General features: G+C 32.4%; 1 protein-coding gene across 2 annotated transcripts in view; it reads right to left on the bottom strand.

The window, feature by feature from the left end:
- NCAM2 (neural cell adhesion molecule 2) overlaps positions 1-22,517 on the bottom strand; it is a 522,399-nt gene that overhangs the window by 17,849 nt on the left and 482,033 nt on the right. The window contains exon 16 of one of the 2 annotated variants that reach the window (XM_081573615.1): positions 17,237-20,055. The exons of the other annotated variant lie outside the window; for it this stretch is intronic. Coding sequence (XP_081429741.1) covers positions 19,949-20,055 — 107 coding nt within the window. The 3' untranslated portion in view covers positions 17,237-19,948. Of the gene's footprint in view, positions 1-17,236; positions 20,056-22,517 lie in introns of those variants that run through there. 2 annotated transcript variants of the gene reach the window in all.

Raw genomic sequence — 22,517 nt, 5'->3', positions numbered from 1 at the left:
AATAAAAAACATAATAAAAAGCACACCTACTGCACTAATTAAAAAGTCAACTTAAATTTCACATAGTTTCTTGCTCTGTTATTTAGATAGTTGCTTTCAAAATCACTCATCATTCATATACTTGGAAATTATCTTAAATTGATTATTTAGTGTTCTGTGATATTTTATTAGGACCCTCCAAAATCAACAAAGAATAGGAAAATACAGTAAAAAGAGCCAAAGTATAGAAAAAAGATTAGGGTCTAGACTGTGTAAATAGACAAAAAAAAAGTATTTTTAAAAGATTTAAAAATTTTGATAAATTTTTATAAGCAGTGGTGATATTGAAAAAGAAGTATAATCACAATATTGCCCAGTATAGATGAAGCTGCAGTATTTGCATTTCTTGACATAATCCACTCAAGAAAGAAAATATTTTCAACCCTGAGGAGTTGGGTAGAGAAAAGTTGCATTTACAAGACTATTTCCTATGGGGAATACCTGACCTGCTAAACAGAACTTAAATTAGGTATGATTTGTCTTTAGATTTGATAGTTTTCTCTCAGTTACTCACTGAGGAATTGGGCATATTCATAGAAAAACCACTATTATGTACTTTAGGTTTTTAGAAAAATGATTCCAATTATCTACTTTTACATATTTGAAACAACATGACTTTCAAATCACTTCTGCAGGTATCATCACAAGTAGAAAAAACAATGAAGACTTTTATTCAAGCATGTTATAAAAATCACTATTAAAAGGGTGAACTTTTGAAACGATTGATATTACAGTCTAAGAACAATGTCCCACTCTCCATTTCTCCACATACCACATTTCTCTTCTACGTCATAACCATGGGTTTCCTGTAGTTATAGTGAATGTTGTTAATCCTTGAACAGGTGGATCCATTCCATTTAATGTTTCATTTTTTAACTGGAGGAAATTGTTTTACAATGCTGTGCTTGTTTTTGCCATACAATTGATACATTCAGTTGGAATTCACATTTGATACGCCTGTTTGGAGGGGCGAATTCACATTTAGAGTCGGACCCCATTCCTGCCATAGACACTGAGAGGGTTCAGGCAGCCCTTGTGCACACCGGGACCTGGGGACCCCATGCAGACTGGGACAGAACTGTGTTTGAGCGTCTCCAGTGGAGGTATGGGCCAGTTGTGGACAGCCGCGGGGATGGGGCATCATGAGAAATGCTGGGCTGGATGAAGCACAAGCTGGAATCAAGGTTGCTGGGAGAAATAGCAATAAACTTAGATATGCAGATGACATCACCCTTATGGCAGAAAGCAAAGAAGAGCTAAGGAGCCTCTTGAAAGTGAAAGAGGAGAGTGAAAATGTTGGCTTAAAGCTCAACATTCAGAAAACCAAGATCATGGCATCCGGTTGCATCACTTAATGGCAAATAGATGGGGAAACAGTGGAAACAGTGGCAGACTTTATTTTGGGGGGCTCCAAAATCACTGAAGATGGTGACTGCAGCCATGAAATTAAAAGAAACTTACTCCTTGGAAGGAAAGTTATGACGTACCTAGACAGCATATTAAAAAGCAGAGACATTACTTTGCCAACAAAGGTATGTCATGGAAAAGAAATGCAAAAAGTAAAATGGTTGTCTGAGAAGGACTTACAGATAGCTGGGAAGAGAAGAGAAGTGAAAACCAAAGGAGAAAAGGAAAGATATTCCCATCTGAATGCAGAGTTCCAAAGAAGAGCAAGGAGAGATAAGAAAGCCTTCCTCAGTGATCAGTGCAAAGAAATAGAGGAAAACAACAGATTGGGAAAGACTAGAGACCTCTTCAAGAAAATTAGAGAAACCAAGGGAACATTTCATGCAAAGAAGATGGGCTCGATAAAGGACAGAAATGGTATGGACCTAATAGAAGCAGAAGATATTAAGAAGAGGTGGCAAGAATACACAGAAGAACTGTACAAAAAAGATCTTCAAGACCCAGATAACCATGACGGTGTGATCACTCACCTAGAGACAGACATCCTGGAATGTGCAGTCAAGTGGGCCTTAGAAAGCATCACTACAAACAAAGCTAGTGGAGGTGATGGAATTCCAGTTGAGCTATTTCAAATTCTGAAAGATGATTCAGCACTCGATATGCCAGCAAATCGGGAAAACTTAGCAGTGGCCACAGGACTGGAAAAGGTCAGTTTTCATTCCAATCCCAAAGAAAGGCAATGCCAAAGAATGCTCAAACAACCACACAATTGCACTCATCTCACACGCTAGTAAAGTAATGCTAAAAATTCTCCAAGCCAGGCTTCAGCAATACGTGAACCGTGAACTTCCAGATGTTCAAGCTGGTTTTAGAAAAGGCAGAGGAACCAGAGATCAAATTGCCAACATCCGCTGGATCATCGAAAAAGCAAGAGAGTTCCAGAAAAACATCTATTTCTGCTTTATTGAATACACCAAAGCCTTTGACTGTGTGGATCACAATAAAATGTGGAAAATTCTGAAAGTGATGGGACAGACCATCTGATCTGTCTCTTGAGAAACCTTATGCAGGTCAGGAAGCAACAGTTAGAACTGGACATGGAACAACAGATTGGTTCCAAATAGGAAAAGGAGTCCAACAAGGCTGTATGTTGTCACCCTGCTTATTTAATTTATATGCAGAGTACATCATGAGAAACACTGGGCTGGAAGAAGCACAAGCTGGAATCAAGATTGCCAGGAGAAATATCAATAACCTTAGATATGAAGATGACACCACCCTTATGGCAGAAAGTGAAGAAGAACTACAGAGCCTCTTGATGAAAGTGAAAGAGGAGAGTGAAAAAGTTGGCTTAAAGCTCAACATTCAGAAAACTAAGATCATGGCATCTGGTCCCATCACTTCATGGGAAATAGATGGGGAGACAGTGGAAACAGTGTCAGACTTTATTTTTGGGGTCTCCAAAATCGCTGCTGATGGTGATTGCAGCCATGACATTAAAAGACGCTTACTCCTTGGAAGGAAGGTTATGACCAACCTAGATAGCATATTTAAAAGCAGAGACATTACTTTGCCAACAAAGGTCCGTCTAGCCAAGGCTATGATTTTTCCAGTGGTCATGTATGGATGTGAGAGTTGAATGATGAAGAAAGCTGAGCACTGAAAAATTGATGCCTTTGAACTGTGGTGTTGGAGAAGACTCTTGAGAGTCCCTTGGACTGCACAGAGATCCAACCAGTCCATCCTAAAGGAGATCAGTCCTGGGTGTTCATTGGAAGGACTGATGTTGAAACTGAAACTCCAATACTTTGGCCACCTCATGCGAAGAGTTGACTCATTGGAAAAGACCCTAATGCTGGGTAGGATTGGTGTCAGGAGAAGGGGATGGCAGAGGATGAGATGGTTGGATGGCGTCACTAACTCGATGGACATGGGTTTGGGTAAACTCCGAGAGTTGGTGATGGACAAGGAGGCCTGTTGTGCTACTATTCATGGGGTCGCAAAGAGTCGGACACAACTGAACGACTGAACTGAACTGAGTCAAGGCTATGGTTTTTCTAGTAGTCATGTATGGATGTGAGAGTTGGACTACAAAGAAAGCTGAGTGCTGAAGAATTGATGCTTTTGAACTGTGGTGTTGGAAAAGACTCTTGAGAGTCCCTTGGACTGCAAGGAGATCCAAGCAGGTCTTCCTAACGGGAGCCAGTCCTGAATATTCATTGAAAGGACTAATGTTGAAGCTGAAATGCCAATGCTTTTGTCACCTGATGTGAAGAACTGACTCATTTGAAAAGACCCTCATGCTGGAAAGATTGAAGGTGGGAGGAGAAGGGGACGACAGGCAATGAGATGTTTGGATGGCATCACCCACCCAATGGACATGAAATTCTGAGGTTTCTAATGCCTGATCAACGTCTCTTTAATTGTATTAAATAAGAAGAAAGAGAAAATCATTGCAAACTATAACAGCAAGGGTGATTAAACATATCATTTTCTATTAATCCAAACTGCTTTAAAAATTCAAACTCAAGAGCTACTTCGATTCGAATTTATACTCTCTCTCCAATCCAAGCCACTTTTTTCAGTGCTTCCCTGTACAATCAGAGAGCTTCCCTGGTGGCTCAGTTGGTGAAGAAACTGCCTGCAATTCTGGAGACCTGGGTTCAATCCCTGGTTGCGAAGATCCCGTGGAGAAGGGAATGGCAACCCACTCCAGTATTTTTGCCTGGAGAATTGCATGGACATAGGAGGCTGGCAGGCTATATAGTCCACGGGGTTGCAAAGACTCAGACATGACTGAGTGACTAACATATACACACATATAAACACACACATATGACCAGAGAAAAACTGAATATCTCCTCCTATGACATGTGCTTTTCTTTTAAAATAACTTTATAACATATTCACCTTTTGAGAAAAATGCAATGTACAATTGCAAAACATAAAAATATAAGAAATTAAAATGAGAGAAAATAAACACTGATGGAAATTATTTTCATCTTCCCTATGGTATTGTTCATCCATTTTGTGGCCAACACACTACAAATGGAAATATCTCCATTATACTTTTATTCTGTTTAATTATTAGTGAAATGTGGATAATAATTCTCATGTATCCTAGCTAAAATATTCTTTGATAAACATATATGAAGGTACTTTGGGAATTCCAAAACACCATAAAAATATTACTTTATGAACCTGGTGGCTCAGATGGTAAATAATGTGCCTGCAATGCACGAGACCCAGGTTTGAACCCTGGGTCAGGAAGATCACCTGGAGAAGGAAATGGCAACCCACTCCAGTATTCTTGCCTGGGAAATCCCATGGAGAGTGGAGCCTGGTGTGCTACAGTCCATGGGGTCACAAAGAGTTGGATATGACTGAGTGACTAACACAAATGACCAGTTTGTTTACAGCAAACTTATTATTCATCATTTGTTTATAATATCTTCTTTTAAAAAATTAGGATTTCTCTTCTTTTTCCCCAAATATTCCTAGATTTTTGCAAGTATAAATACTTTAATATTGCTAGCATACATGAACTATGATGCATAAAATAATTGCAAATAAATATTTATATTTTACCTGTATTTTTTACTATTTTTGCTAAACACTATTCATTAGGCCTAAGGTTTTGGTGTATTTTCATTTTTCCAGTTTTAGATGTGCATTTTACTGTGACTAAAACTTAAGAAGTTTTTTAGTTTAACATCATTTTTTAATTTTTTCATTATTTGTATAGTAAATGCATCTTTTTGGTCATTGCCTTACTTCTATATGTCAAATTAAAATCTTCCCCAATCTTTGAAAGTTTGATGTCAAAATTAAAAAAAAATAAAGATAATTATTGATAACGCTCTTATTGTCTCTGACAGATAACACTGAACTATGCTCAGTTTGTGGACAAATATATATATATATTTTATATATATAAGCATATTCCCCAGGTGGCATAGTGGTAAAGAATCAGCCTACCAATGCCAGAGATGCAAGAGACATGGGTTCAATAGCTGAGTCAGGAAGATCTCCTGGAGGAGGAAGTGGCAAGCCATTACAGTATTCTTACATGAGAAATCCCATGAACATAGGATTTTATATATATATATATATATATATATATATATATACATATATATATATACACACATTATATATATATGCAGGTATATACATGTATATATACACGTATATACATGTATATATATATATAATGTATACACATATATATGTGTGTATATATATATATATATATATAGGTATTCTCTTCTTCATTTTTGTCTACTTTAGCTCACCATTAGTTTTGAGTTTGTTTTTAAGTTTTGAGGTTTTGAATTACATTTATTGTTATTTTTATAGTTAAGGTTATTTTGCACAATATTTTAGACATGTAAATCTCCAATTAAATAAAACAATAAGATTAAAACTCTTAAAAGTTTATTTTAATATGAAGTGGATCAAAGTCTTCGTTTTAAATTATGACTATACTTTCTTTGTGTTCTAATCATTTACTCTATAATATGAGTTCTTTTTTGGACAATTCTTGTTAATAGTATTTATGAGATAAAGCAATTACATCATTCAGCTTTCTGACAAAATGTGCTTATTAGCAACTTTTTCAGTTCAGTTCAATTCAGCCCAGTCACTCAGTCATGTCAGTCTCTTTGCCACCCCATGGACTGCAGCACGCCAGGCTTCCCTGTCCATCACCAACTCCTGGAGCTTACTCAAACTCATGTCCATGGAGTGCTGTTAAACGTTCACTTTATTCAGATATTTAATTGCTTATTGAACTAAGCTGTACAAAAACTGTGTGGGTACAGTGTTCTATCTCACATGTGTTTCAGGAAACGATTTAGAGAAAAAATGTACATAATGCTAGTAAATCTGTGCTGGCTGTGAAGAGACTATTGTCATCAGTGAAGATAAAACTGCAGAGTCTTTTATAAAGGATTGCATTTCAGGCAAAGAATATTGGAATTTTAAAAGGGTAAAATCTTTAAAAATATATATTAAAAAAAAACTGTTAGAAACTTGAAAAAAGTACATACTTGTATGTAATTACACCAATTTATAAGTGTTTTGGGACTTGTCTAAGGGATTTTTAGTTTTTAGGACCACACAGGGGTAATTAGCTGTGTTTAAAGGAACACATATTGAGTTCATTGGAGCTCTTTATATATCTAGGAACATATTATAAAAGTCATGTTGGAGATCAGCAGTTATGTGGAAGTTTATATTGTATGTGATTTTCTAGCTTCCTGGTTCTTTGATAATACCCTTTGTAGTATTCCTCATTAATTTAGAAATTGAAAATTTTCAGATTTTAAAAGATATAAGCAAAATTCACCAATAATCTTTCAACATTACTCAAACATATCAATAAATCCCTGTGCTATTGTTTATATATGTTTTAGAAGGAAAAGGAAAGTGAAGTCGCTCAGTTGTGTCCAATTCTTTGCGATCCCATTGACTGTAGCCTACCAGGCTCCTCTGTCCATGGGATTTTCCAGGCAAGAGTACTAGAGTGGGTTGCCTTTGCCTTCTCTAGGGGATCTTCCCAACCCAGGGATCGAACCCTGGTCTCCTGCATTGCAGGCAGACACTTTACTGCCTGAGTCACCAGGGAAGTCCTCATATACGTTTTAAGTCTTCAGGCTATTTTTAGTACATCTTAAAAAGGTAGTCTTGTCTTTCCTGTGTGGAATCAGTTAAGCAATAATGATGTAGACAGCTTATTACTTACTAGAAAATTTCTTTTCATACAACCCTGATATTTGGGAGGTGAAAATTGTATTTTACAATTCCTTAATACTGTCTATTTTCTAGTCGTTTTGATTTTTCTGTCAAAATAATATTACATGTATAATGATTTTTTCAGTGTATAAATGCAATGCTAATCCACAATTTCCTTTCAAGTCCCTCCTCCCTACTAACAGGAGAGATTTGGAAGAAGATGGGATCAAGAGGTAGCACTGATAAATCAAGAGTTTTTTTTAAACTAAGTAACTGATTTGAGGCAAGAAAAAGCAGTTAATTGAGGATAATTGGTTTAGTAATGAAAGGAAATTATAAACATACTTTACTATGCAAATTAATTAATATTTGTAAAACCCCACACTCTTTTCTTAAAGTATATATGCTTATTTACATATATGTAAATATCTATTTTTATATTATATATGTATATTTACAAAGTAGGATGGTGAATGATGTATCTTTTCAAAATATTTTCTAGTTCTTTATATCATAAAAGTAATCTTTTAGCCTAGGGATAAATTAGTCAAAGACATATGATCATCCTATGTGATAATCATATGATATATGATTATCATAATGTTATTAAACAATTCTATCAAGCTGCTCTGAGAATAAAATAAGAAAAAGACAAAGACTCTCTTCACTGGGAGTTATTAATATATTGATAGGGGTGAGTGAGAAGGCTTTTCTAGTGGGGTAACATAGTGTGATCTGAGAAAATAGGTGGAAGAATCACGTAAGCTGATGGTTAGTGGTCAAGGAAGGCATGATAGAAAAGATAACTTCTGAGATGACACTGAAGAATAAGAAGTTTTCTGTGTGATGATGAGACCATTTAAGTCAGAACATGATATAAGCAAAGAAGGAGATATATGAAAATATACAGTATAACCTGAATTTAGCAGATATTTATGGATATCAGGGATTTGATATTGGGGGTAACTGGTGGAAAATGCTGATTAAGTGGTAAGTGATGAGGTTAAAAAGAATGAACCTTTCAATTGAATAGACAAATGAATAAATAAATCAACCAAAACAAAATAAACACCACCAACCACAAAACCTAACTAATCTTTTCTTAAAAGATGGTAGGGAGAGGCTAGAGACACATAGACAAGGAAATACAGCCTGTTGCAATGGTTGGGAGGGAGCAAGTAGAGGCCTGGGCTACAGTGCTAAAAATGTCCATCCAGCCTTCCCTCTCTCTGATTCCATGCTTTTTTCCATAGTGCATATATACATGTCAATCCCTGCCTGATGTTTGGATTGAAGAAGCTAGAAAATAGTCATTCTCATATTGTGATTAGTGATTTAATTCACGTTAGATAATGTAGGGACTTCCCGACATTATCTGTAGGGACCTCCCTTGTGGTCCAGTGGTTATGACTTCATCTTCCAATGAAGAAGGTACAGGAAGCTAAGATCTCACATGCCTCATGGCCAAAAAATAAATAAATAAAACAGAAGCAATATTGTAACAAATTCAATAAAGACTTTAAAAATGGTCTACATCAAAAAAAACTTTAAAAAGTAGACACTGTATAAGATAAAATATACTATATTTTGTAATTTTTATGTATATATATTTATATACATATATAACCATCAATTATAATTAGTGTGGGCTTCCCTCATGGCTCAGATGGTACACAGTTTGCCTGTACACTTATTCTATATACTTTTAATTAGAATGATATTTCAAGTGACTCATAATTTTGACTATTTTTTTTAAATATCTATCCAATCTCCCTTAAGGTTTTAACGTCTATCTTTTTAAAATTTAAAACAATTCCATACAAAAAGTGAATAATCTAAAATATAAAAATTATTCTTCTTCTAGGAGAATGCTGATGGAAATTTGTCAAATTTTAGTATGAGTTAAGGTAACATGTTTTAATTTAAGAAAGGAAATTAAAGAATAAAATAATTGCATTAATTTTGAAAAAAAAACTTGGCTAAAAGAAATTGTAGATAACAGCATTTTTCTGATAAAGATTTCAAATAACTGAAAACTTAGTAATGAATATTTTATAATTGTTGCAAACCTGGTGCAAATATAAATCATGGAAAATTGTGAAATATCTAAAGCATTTGCATAGCAGAATATCTATGCTCTTATCTACACTGACATTTCAAATTGCTAATTATGTTGGAAGGAGACCACCTGCCACAAAATCCTGTCCAAAAAATGGATAGTGATATAAAACATTTTTCTATATGGTAATTACTCAAACTGCTACATTTAAAGTTTATTCTTACCACACTCACTCTATAATTTCTTCATATTCAGTTTAAATCTTACGGTATATGTTCCATTTACTTTCATGGAATTAATTTTGTTATTTTACATGAGACAGGGAAGCTTTTTTGGTTAGTAGAAAGGGAAGCTTCTTAGAGTGACATGAATATGATCAAAACAGATATTGACCAGTGTTAAAAAAAGTGAATAGTTTAAATTTTAGGTCCTTGGTTCACTCATTAAATGTCCAATTTCATTGTTTCTTTTAATATTAAAAGACTATTCCTTATATTTAAAACAAGGAAGTTAAATTTTCTTTACACAAACAGAAAATACCTTTTTTTCTTAAAGGCTATATTACAAAATTGAATTACACTTGTGTAAGATTAAACTAGGCTTCCCAGGTGACTCAGAGGTAAATAATCCACTTGCCAAGAAGTAGACAGAGATTTGATCCCTGTGTTGGGAAGATTTCCTGTAGAAGGAAATGGCAACTTACTCTAGTATTCTTGGCTGGGAGATCCTATGGACAGAGGAGCCTGACAGAGTAAATAGTTCTTGGGGTAGCAAGTAGTTGGACAGGACTTAGCAACTAAAGAGCAGGAACATCACCATTAAACTACAATTGATGTTTTACAAATTGTTAATTGAAATTCCAGACAGTTTAGCCTATTTATTATAAATTTCTTAAATACACGTATTTTTGAATTTTCTAAATTTATAAGACAATAAATGCAAAATGTGAACAAATATATGAATGATATTATCATTTTTTAAAGAAATTTATAACCTATTAAGTTTACAAAATTCCATTTTTAACATGCATTTTATTGTGTCTTAGAGACTTCCTTTTCTGCATTGAGGTTAAATAAAAAAAATTAAGCTACGTTATTAAAATGAAACATTCTAAACCTGTAGGGCCACTTATTACTGCACACTGCATCTGAATGACTATATTGTATACCATCAACTATAAAATAGAAGTGTAGCTTTTCACTAAGAAAAATAGAGACAAAAATGTTATTCATTTCATTTGGTGTAAGGATATAACATGGAACATCCAGGCAATGGAATATCATTCAATAGTACAAAGAAATGAACATGAAAAGACATAAAGGAACATGAAAATATATAGAGGAATTTTAAAGGTACATTGCCAAGCGAGATAAGCCAATCTGAAAAGACTACTTACTGTATGATTCCATCTATATGACACTACAGAAAAGGCAAAACTATGAACACAGTAACAAACATCAGTGGTTGTCAGGGATTAGCAGAGAGACAGGGGTGAAAAGGCAGGCAGAGGACAGAGGATTTTAGGGCACTGGAACAATTTTGCATGATACCATAATTGATGGATACATGTCGTTATATATTCATCAAAACCGATAGAATGTGCAAAACCAAGAGTAACACTTAATACAAACTATGAACTCTGGGTAAAAAATGATGTCTCAAAGTAGGTTCATTTATGGTAACAAATGTACCACTCTGCATGATTATAGTGGAGGAGCCTATGCGTATATCAAGATAAGAGGTATTTAAGAACTCGGTACATTACTCTCAATTTTGGTGCAAAGTTGAACCTATCCTAGAAAACAAAGTATATTTAAGAGCAGGAAAAAAGTTAATATTTTAAAATCTTAATGGTAATGGTTAATAGGCTTGACTCAACTGAGAATGTCTGTCAATACATTTATGTCCTTTAATAACTACCAAAATGTGACTTACTAAGTTATGAGTAACACACAGGCAAGTCAGTCATTTTCAGTTTCTGTTTTTGTATGAGGAAATTTAAAAAAAGAACCATACTGAATAGTGCTGTAGAGAAATATTTCTATTTCCTTAAATAAACTTTCCTTCATATCTGAGCCATTTGATGGAACAGTAAGTCTCAGGATAGTATATGAAAATCCAATTAATTGTTATTCTGTTTTCCACCAATAAGCACCAAAGAGTAGAATAATTTTCTTGTCATTTTTCAAGAGCATCAGTGAATTTTGCATTTAATCTTTCAGGTAATGTACATATCCAGTTCAGCCGTGGTGAAATTATATAGAAGCAATGGCAAACGGAAATTTGTCATTCAGAGATTCTTCAAATCAGAAATGCTAGTTTGAAGAGATAATTTTTAGCTCTGTTTTAACCACATTTAAACAAAAAAAAAGATTATATTCTAATATGATTTTTAAAATAATTTAATATTTCTCTTTGTAGTAATAAATGAGAAATCAGTAAAGAAGCAAGCATATAGCCACTATGCAAATTATGTATTGGAGTTGCTTATTTTGCTTTCTTAAAATTAAAGCAATAGATGTTGAAATGGAAATATCTATTTCAGTTTTCATTAGACAGTAAAAACACTATTTTATATATGGGAATACCAGACCACCTGACCTGCCTCTTGAGAAACCTGTATGCAGGTCAGGAAGCAACAGTTCGAACTGGACATGGAACAACAGACTGGTTCCAAATAGGAAAAGGAGTACATCAAGGCTGTGTATTGTCACCCTGCTTATTTAACTTATATGCAGAGTACATCATGAGAAACGCTGGGCTGGATGAAGCACAAATTGGAAACAAGATTGCTGGGAGAAATATCAATAACCTCAGATATGCAGACGACATCACCCTCGTGGCAAAAAATGAAGAAGAACTAAAGAGCCTCTTGATGAAAGTGAAAGAGGAGAGCGAAAAAGTTGGCTTAAAGCTCAACATTCAGAAAACTAAGATCATGGCATCCAGTCTCATCACTTCATGGCAGATAGATGGGAAACAGTGGAAATAGTGGCTGAATTTATTTTTCTGGGCTCCAAAATCACTGCAGATGGTGACTGCAGCCATGAAATGAAAAGACGCTTACCCCTTGGAAGGAAAGTTATGACCAACCTAGATAGCATATTAAAAAGCAGAGACATTACTTTGCCAACAAAGGTCCATCTAGTCAAGGCTATGGTTTTTCCAGTGGTCATGTATGGATGTGAGAGTTGGACTATAAAGAAAGCTGAGCGCTGAACAATTGATGCTTTTGAACTGTGGTGTTGGAGAAGACTCTTGAGAGTCCCTTGGACTGCAAGGAGATCCAATCAGTCCATCCTAAAGGAGATCAGTCCTGGGTGTTCATTGGAAGGACTGATGTTGAAACTGAAACTCCAATCCTTTGGCCACCTGATGCAAAGAGCCAACTCATTTGAAAAGACCCTGATGCTGGGAAAGATTGAGGGCAGGAGGAGAAGGAGACAACAGAGGATGAGATAGTTGGATGGCATCATCAACTCGATGGACGTGGGTTTGGGTAGACTCAGGGAGTTGGTGATGGACAGGGAGGCCTGGTGTGCTGCGGTTCATGGGGTCACAAAGAGTCGGATACGGCTGAGCAACTTAACTGAACTGAACTGAATATTATTTATTTCTACTAAAAATATAAATAAGTCATTTTTAAAATGTTTTTAGACAATGTATAAAAATCAGAAAATAATAAAATTTAACTTGATATACTAAGACTATATACTCCATGTGAGTTTATTATACTGATCATGAGAATAAACGCAGTTATAGGTATATGTTGAAGTGAGAAATATAACAGCAGCTTAAGAGAAGTACCAGAACTACTGGAAGGCATGATGGTCAGTGAATACACAGCCTTTCTTTGCCAGAAAGTTTTTTCTACGGTCCAATCAAGAAGTCAAAGGAAGTAGGTCAAAGCTAGAAGATCATATAAGTAATAGATGAGAGATTTAGGTATACCTACTTTCAGTGTAATTTGATAAAACAAACATACTAGGAAAACAGAATATGAGTAACTTGACTATGTCAATGATTAGTTGTTCTTTTCAGATCCTCAGATTGTTACTATAATAAGATAATGGTGTTTGATTAGAATGCTGGAATATATTTGCTCAAATCTCTTTAGTTTCCTCACAGTAGCCCCTCAAAATAAAGTAACATAAATCTAACCAGGTAATATAAAATTACTGTGACAGTCACTATGAAAATGTTCAAATATCCCCAGATACTTCCCATTTGATACCATATCATTTTTAAGGAGCTTCAGGAAAAATAAAAACAAGAACAGAAAAAAATTAAAAAATCAGCTTACCTCTTTCTCTCTCCCAATATATAAAACTCTCTATAACTAGTTTATCAACTGAAGGAAGTTCAGCATTGTAACAAAATATAGATATTATAATTTTCATTTTAAAATGTATGCAAACATTTTAATGAGTGGTCTTTATTTTAAGACATATATTTGAGAGAAGGCTGTTCTGGATAAAGGAAGATTAAGCATGCCTTAAAATAATGCAAATCTTGAAAATGAGTGTTTTCCCTTTTCTAATTTCTACACTATTTAATTTTTAACTGGCAATGCAACAATTGACTGTTTGTAAAAGAGAAATATATATGCATGTCTAACCATACATTTATTACATTGAGACATTGAATCTGATCAAGTTAGAAATGAAAACACACAAGACAGAAAAGGTTTGTACCAGTAATAAAGAAAACACATATAGCAAAGGTTTTCCTCAGTTTTCTTTATTACAACAATGGAGACACAGAAGTACAGAAAATAAAATGACATTTAATATACTATGAAACTCATGCATAGAATTACACATAGTGCTGGATATTATGTCACGGGTTTTAAATAAGAGATGATATTGAGGACAATACATATATAACATACATTTTATTTTAAGAAAATAAGCTATGATGGAAACAAATGCAATTAAAATGATCAGAAATAGTCACTTTAAAACAGAACTGTTACATATAAAATCAATGTTAAGATGTGAGATAAAAGTATTCTTGAAAGAAGTTCATGAATTACGGATGTTCTTTAAAACAGTAATTTTCAATTTCTTACTTTTTAGGAAAAAAAAATGATTTACTAGAGATTTATTTCACAGTGCCCATTTAGTACACAGATAAATACGGCATAATTTAAAAATTATGTTATCTCTGAATATTATGCAATGTTTCCAGTTTATATTTCCATTACTTAAAAATGGAGTGATAAAGAATAACTAAATTCAATTTGAATATACACAAATAAGAAATTTTACAATGTATCTAGGCTTAATACAACCAACATTGGATTAGTTCATACTTAAAATTTAATTACACTTGAATGAGTATATCTTTAAAAAGTATGTGGAATAATACTATACAACAAAGGCATGAGGACATCAGTTGCAGTTCAAATCACCTCAGATACACTAATAGAACTTTTGAACATATGTGTTTTCCTTGGCTATTTTGTTTTTTGATTTTGCTAACTGGTAGCTAAAAACTGATATTATAGAATAATCCACTCTTTCTGTAACATTTAAGGACAGGTATTTTAGGCTTCCAACTAATTAGTTAATAACCATGAGGGAGGGGAGGATGATTACCAGAGATCTTTATCTGATTCATAATCTTAGGGAAGATAAAGAAGCTAAAGGTGTTTGGAAAATAAAGCATTAATATTAGATCCTCATTTATGATTTATTTCAGAACAATTAAATTAGATTGAATCCATTCTCCTAGCAAAATACTGAGATGTTATTTACTTTTATAATCATTATGTGTTATATCAAATTTTTAAGCACCATGTAGTAAAAAGAGATACTACATATATCAGCATAAATCATATGGCTGATTCATGTTGATGTATGGCAGAAACCAACACAATATTGTAAAGCAATATCTTTCAACTAGAAATAAATAATTAAAAAAAATTAACGATGTTAACCCTAGAAAATTATTCTAGTTTAGATAGTAATTGGACATAAAATATGTTAATTAGATGTTTGAAACTTTTTCCCTTTAGTTAAGATCTAATATTTACTGTTAATATCTCCTGAATTCTAAGATTATCAAGTATTAATAGTGATTAAATACTTCATTTTTTATTGACATAATCAGCTGATTTAAATATAGACTTTTTACCAATTTCAATTTATATTGAAATCATTTCAGGGCAATTTGTAGAATATTCATATCTCCAATCATTTGAAAATAAATTTAAGCTACCCATTCAATGCATTAACTTTGTTGAAGGTTTTATGACATATACATATACCACAAATTCTGAAATTTAAAAATTTAACAGCAATTAACAGAAAAGGAACAGAAGAACTGCATCTTATTTATTCATGGCCAGAAATTGAGAGGGAAAGAGAGAGAGTAGGAGGGAAGGGAGGAAGGGAGACAGAGAATAGTATAAAGAAAAATTTAGAAGGAAGAAAGAAAGGAAATAAAATCAAGTAAGAGAAAGCTTACTTGATTTGTACTTATTCAAAAGTGGGTTAAAGGATAATACATTATGTCTCGCAGATTTGAGCCATAATAAAATACACAAAATGTCAAATTTAGGTATGAACTTTTTCATCCAGTATCTTTATTCAGTAAATGAAATTCTAATATATAAGGGCTATGAAATATGTAAATGACAATATTTAATTTAGGTAGTGTCCTAAGAGGTTATTTATTTAAAACTCTTAATGCTGCTAATATTATAATCAAAAACAAATAGTTGGAGAGTTTTAGATAATTTTATGACTAGAGATATTGCTTAAATGCTATAAACTGAAAATATACATAATATTAGTTATTTTTAAAAGGTAGGTACAAACATATTTACCTACTGCATTAGTGATTCAAATATTCATCTTGAATTGTTAAGATCATTTGTAATCTAAAAATTGTATTCTTTCATTCTTAGTGTAGGTGTATCATGAATAAAAAAATGCTTTTCATATATCTGAAAGTACCTATCCAGATCTAAAAGTTCATGGCCTAGTTCTTCCTCAAATATTATAGTTTGTTCAATATAAATGAATAATCATAATCCACCTGTTCAGATTAAAAAACATTGTTGAATTTTCCTTACTTAAGTTTTAATTTAAATTAAATATAATTAATGGGAATTATTAAATAGAAAATATGAGTTGTATAATCATCTCCAAATTGTATAACCTATGAACTACTACACATAGTTGTAATTTAATTATTAATTTAAAAAGAAATGCTGAAAACCCAGAGTCAAAATTATGTGCAATTTGTGCAATTGTTTTTACATAATTGACATATATATAATATGTTTAATCCAATCTCTAGAATTTAGTTATTTATTCATCATTGTTAAACACTTGAGATACTTTAAGCTAATAAAAAAAATACTTAAGGAAAATGAAGTCATTAAGAGTTTCAATCTTGTTCATGTCTACCAGCAAAGAATACACATAAGTACATAAGTACACTTGCATGATAGTTTGGAAAAAAATATGGGTAGAGTTTATAAAATGTTTTTATTCTCAATAAATAATAGTATTAGAACAGAAAAGCCAAAATTAAACATTAATTTAAAGTTCTCCCATGTAAGACAATATTTATCATAGGAAAGAAGCTTTTATTGCTGCCTCCTAGGCATAATCTGTTAGCATGTCTGAAATGTAGTTTGATGGGCTTTAGAGCTATCTGATAAATAGAGCTTGAATTGGGGTTGAGAGACCAGTAGGGATAAATGATAAATGGATAAAAGAAGATAAACTTGGAAAGGGTTAGAAGAAGAAAAATGATTTCAAGTTTACATAAAAAATTAATCAGGATGCTCCACGTGCAAATAATGGTAACTACACATAAGCAAATCAACCGAACTTTATATAACTGGTATAATATGGTCTAAGCAAACTTTTAAAACGATCTAACATTTGATGATACAATACATACAACTATGAACATAGGTACATATTTCTGATTATATATAATGAATAATATAAAACTCACCTTACACACAAGTTCATATTTATACATTTAGGCACATAATTTTATTTAAAAATCCACTGGATAAAAAAAAAAAAGGATGATAGGAGAATTTTTATGTCTTGCTTACCAATAATCACATTTCCTTAGATCTACAGCAGATTTTAATTAGACAAAACATACTGTCAGTTAGACTTGATGGTTGTACATAACAAAAGGAAAACTAAGTAATAAAAAATATAATTCAACGACACTTACATTTATTACAATGTAAAATAACAATCTGACAAGGTAACTTATACTCTCTAAGGGTTCACTTTTTGAAATGCAGTGGCTGCATTGCTTATAGTTTTGTGCTCTCCTATTTCTTACAGACATAAGGCAAAGCACAGGGTTTAAGTTTTAAGATGTCTTGAGAATATTTTTTCAACTTATGCATGTCTTAGAACTGTAAAATAACTGTTCATCTAAGAATAGATATTTGGCCAAATAATAAATAGCTTATTAATTTTAGGATTAATATCTTGACTTGTACTTAGATGTTTAAAAAACATAAATGAACAACTCGTTAAGTGTAAGTAATTTTGCTAAGATACTAGAATTTTAATTTTCGGTTCTTTTCTGACCTGTCCAAATGTCAGTATAAGTATCATGTAAGCTTGACTGAGTGTTCTTCATATCATTGTTGGTGACTTTGAATTATAGATGATAAAATTTCAAAAAAAATCAACTCTATTATCTTACTAAAGACATATTACTTGTTCTCCACAAAAGTATTTTGTAATCATGTACTATATCAAGATAATGCCTATGACTTTCTTATGGAAATATTTATAATATTGGCAAGATCCAGTCGGGTTATAACAAATGGAAAAAAATTGTTCATGCAAGTGTTACTGGAACTCCTTTCTTTCCTAGCACTTGTTACATATCAGTAGTCAACACATCTGCAAGTCTTATCCAAATCCATGGAATGTGAGAGGAAATCATAGAGTGTAGTATGAAATTATAGTTAGTTCTTTAATACACAGAAACACTGGTTATTTTAATTTTAAAACTAGAACATTTCCAGTAAAGAGGTTAAATCCCCACACTGCATGAATTGGTAGGAGGAAATCCCTTTGTCTCAGCAGGGGAGAAAGTAGTGTGTTTAATCTGTAAATGGGTCACTTCTGCATTCTTTAGGTTTGTTGTTAGCTCAGAAGAAAGAAGTATAGCAGTGGACAGCAAAGAGTTTGGAAAGATTAATTACAGAAAACAGACTACCAAAGGTTTGCCCACCTTTACATCTTACATGATAGGATCCTGTAGGTATTTCATTGAAGACATAAAAAACAATAAATACAACAAATTTTTTTTGATGAATGAATCTCAAAGCCCAGAAATCAATCATTTGATTTACCATGTGAGCCACTGTCATTTTTGTTAATATGTAAATTTGATTTCCTCCTTATTGTCTTGAATACATAGTAAGAATTACTTGCTAGAGTATAGCTGGGAGTAAAAAACATAAAATATTTTTTCTCATTTTGTAATAAATGAAATGTGAAAATAAAAATCATTACTCATGCCACTCCATCAAATCCAGCCTCCTCTGAGTGCTGGAATCTTGTAACACGTCCTCATATCAATTTAATCTTCTGGAAAGTAGTGGCTAAAACATTTACTTCCCTCTGATCTTGCAAAGAAACTGATTCAGGTTTCCAGGAAAAAGTAGTAAGATTTTATGTTAGAACGTGGGTACTTGATGTTACCTCAAAACGCAATTCAAATCTAATACACAGGGTGCAACTTTTTAAATATGATCAATTTCAACTTACTATTACTTTGGGACAATTGCGGAAAGGTAGTTTTACTTAAAGAAAACTAAAAGTCTAGATTTTTGGTATTCAAATTGAAGAAATAAATCTGGTTCACTTTAATTCCTTATGATATTTTATGTCAATAAGAGGAAAATCAGGCAGCACATATGATATACACATCTAATGTAATAAAAGTTATCAGGTTTATATTTTATATAAATGGTAAACACTATGAAATATTATGTTTATAAAGTTCTAAACCTACATTTAAAGGAATAACATTCAAATCAATATGAAAAGAGCCACAATTCTACATCACAAAATTTCTATTTATACAATATTTGGCCATGGATATTGAGTTATATTTGTAAAATAATCAGATGAAAGAAGATTAGATCTAGCAAATGCTTAAGTTCCAAATGGACTTCTGTGGTGGCTCAGACAGATGGTAAAGTGTCCGCCTGCAAAGCAGGAGACCAGGGTTCGACCTCTGGGTTAGAAAGACCTCTTGGAAAAGGGAATGGCTACCCAGTCCGGTATCCTTGCCTGAAAAATGTCATGGACAGAGGAGCCTGGTGGGCTACAGATCATGGGGTCACAAAGAGTCAGACATAGCTGAGTGACTAGCACATTCATTTTTAAGTTCAAATGAAAGTGACATGATATTTAACAAGGCCAACTTTAGAAATTAAAAAAAAAGTTGAGAATGAAGCAAGTTACTCTGTGAACTAGTACTTGGAAGAAACAATCTTGGTTCAATGTCCTTCTGTGATTTCCTGACAAATTATCTACTTTAAAGGTCAACAATTTGGGACAGGGAAAAAAGGCTCACTATTTGTGGGTGAGGACACATGCATATTTAGTTGGACTTTTGAAAATATTTTATTGCAATTTTAGATTAGGCTTGTAAGTTTTCAGGGCAAAAAAGGAAATATATGATATAGCAACAACATTATAACACGCAAGACAAACTTATGACTATAATGAAAGAAAACACAGCAGCATTCAGCTGCCATGACTGGCTTCCATTTTCGCCTTTATTCGCTTCACAGCATTTATCTGTATGATGAAAATTATTTTTGAAGTAGAACAAGAAAAAATAATTAAGGAAAAAGAGTAGAGTTACAAACATGAAAACAAAGGGAAAGAAAAAAGTGACAGTAGGAAAGAAAAAAGGAGAAAATAATTAATACAAGATGTACACAAATCTACTACCAATTACCTACAAAAAATATTTTGATATAAGACAAAGAATAAAAAATCTATTATAAAATGCTTCTAAATATTTGTCATATATTAAAAATATAACTGAGGCTCAATATTAATAATGTTTATTTCACATAACGTAGACATTAGTTATATCATTGATTTCTCAAATGTGAACATTGTAAATATTTTTTACTGAAGATACAACTGATTAGAAAAAGGTCACCAGTGAGTCTACGGTTCCACTAGTAAATTCGCAGTTACTTAAATACGAGATCATCATATTCTATTACGTTTGCTAATAGTACTTCTTTTGCTATCATATTTTCTTAGAAAACACATTTAATAAAATAGTTATATTTTAGTAATGAATGAAGTGCCAAGAAATATAATTAAAAGTATAAGTTCATACAGTGAAAATTTGCTAAAGAATAGAAGTGAGGAACATTAACTCAACTGTCCATAGGTACACTCGACACATATGTTATTGTTGTTCATCTAATATAATTTTGAGAAATAAAAATAATGAAAATAATTTACAGAAATTTACTTTTATATTATGTGTAAACCAAATAAATATTATCTTGAATGTATCATTAGTGTGTAGATTTGGCTGAGATTTCCACATTGTTAAAATGAAGTTCTTCCCCATTAATTGAACTTCAATCTCACCATTATTTTAGAATTTCTTTTTATTCTAAAACAATCATAACCTTAAGAAAACATTTTAGTATTTGTCATAAACTTGAATATTTCATTTTCTGTTCATGTTATTTGAAGATGAAATATACACTAGTCTTGTTGAAAGTAGAATTGAATGCCATCAAAAAAATTTTACTCTATAGTTCATTATATGCATAATCAAAAAGTTGATTATAATAAAAACTAACTGAAAATTGTTAGCAATATATTTACTGATGATAATTTATGTCACTTCTTCATACGGATGGAATTATGTGTCACCAAATTATTGAGTCAATGTAAATATTAAACATGCCCTCAATTCATAAGAAAAGAAAAAGGAAGCAGTTGCTAAAAGATACTAAGGTGGTTTTTGGCTTTGGGGTTTTTTGGCTAAAACAAAAAATATTAAACATGTTGTAAAGCCAAAAGAAATTGTGAAAACTTTTTTCAGAGGAGTTTTATCACCAAGAATTTTTTAAGGCATTATATTATAGTCATTCTAGCAGGTTAGGAATATTTTTAGCCATTGAAATTACAGAGGAAATCAATAAATATCATTTTATCAGTCTCTAGTTCCATAGATGGTTTCGTAGTCAGTTTTACAAGAGCAATTTGTCATCACTACCCAATATTTTCACTGTTTATAAAATAAAATGAGATAGAATCATGCTGTATGAATACCCCAAACTGATTGTGGTTGTTACTTTGCATACTCTTTTTATGTGAATCAAGGGACACAACATTCAAAATAAACACATATTTAACAAGTGAGAATAGGAAAATATCACTAATCATAAAACATTTTTAAAATCTGAACCATAAACTATGGAGAGATGCAGTGTCCACTAAAATACATACATTGAAAAGCCACTATTATGAATAGAATGTAAGGTAAGCCTATTGTTAAAAAATAGTCCCTCAGTTCAAACAAATAAACATACTCTAGATTTAGCTTGTTGCTTTACTCAAAGAGTTAAATATATCTGAATGTACATAAGTAATGATTTTTTTAACTCAAAGTCTGTACACTTTATTTTGACAGTCTATAATGCATGCTATTTAAAATATAAATTAAAACTAAATTAACTTCTAAATTTCATATATTTTTCCAATTATATAAGACAAGATTTGCTAGTTTACTTTATATAAATAATTTAAAATGCTTGAATTTATAATGAGTGTTTTAAAATGGACTAAAATTATGTGAGTAATTATGCTGAAAGTATATAAATATATTTTTTCCTATTTTGCTGATACATAATTTTAACTCTATAGTATTTTGTTGGTTTAGAGGCTCCCCAATCTACCATCAACCATCACAGCTTCTAAAATTGACCCAAGAATCCTCCTAGAGCTAAATCAAACAATTCTTGAACTCTAAGAGTATATCTTTTATCTGTCTTTCCACGAGAACTTGGTAGTCTCTGGATTCAGTCACGAAAATTATACATTATTTTGTGACATATTTATAGATAATCTTTTATTGTTTCCCCTTTTCCAGTAAGCTGCTGTATCAGCTGTACAGTTTAGAGCGAATGGATTCTATCTCCTACCTTTTCAGATAATTTTGTCTGTACATCTGTATGTCTGATTTTTCCTTGACTGATAGATCTGTTTCATCAGCTGTGTAA

Source organism: Giraffa tippelskirchi, chromosome 2 (assembly GCF_054371585.1).
Source record: "Giraffa tippelskirchi isolate mGirTip1 chromosome 2, T2T-mGirTip1v1.2.pri, whole genome shotgun sequence".
NCBI lineage: Eukaryota > Metazoa > Chordata > Mammalia > Artiodactyla > Giraffidae > Giraffa > Giraffa tippelskirchi.
The sequence above is the reverse complement of the archived record's forward strand: the minus strand, read 5'-3'. Positions and strand labels throughout refer to the sequence as shown.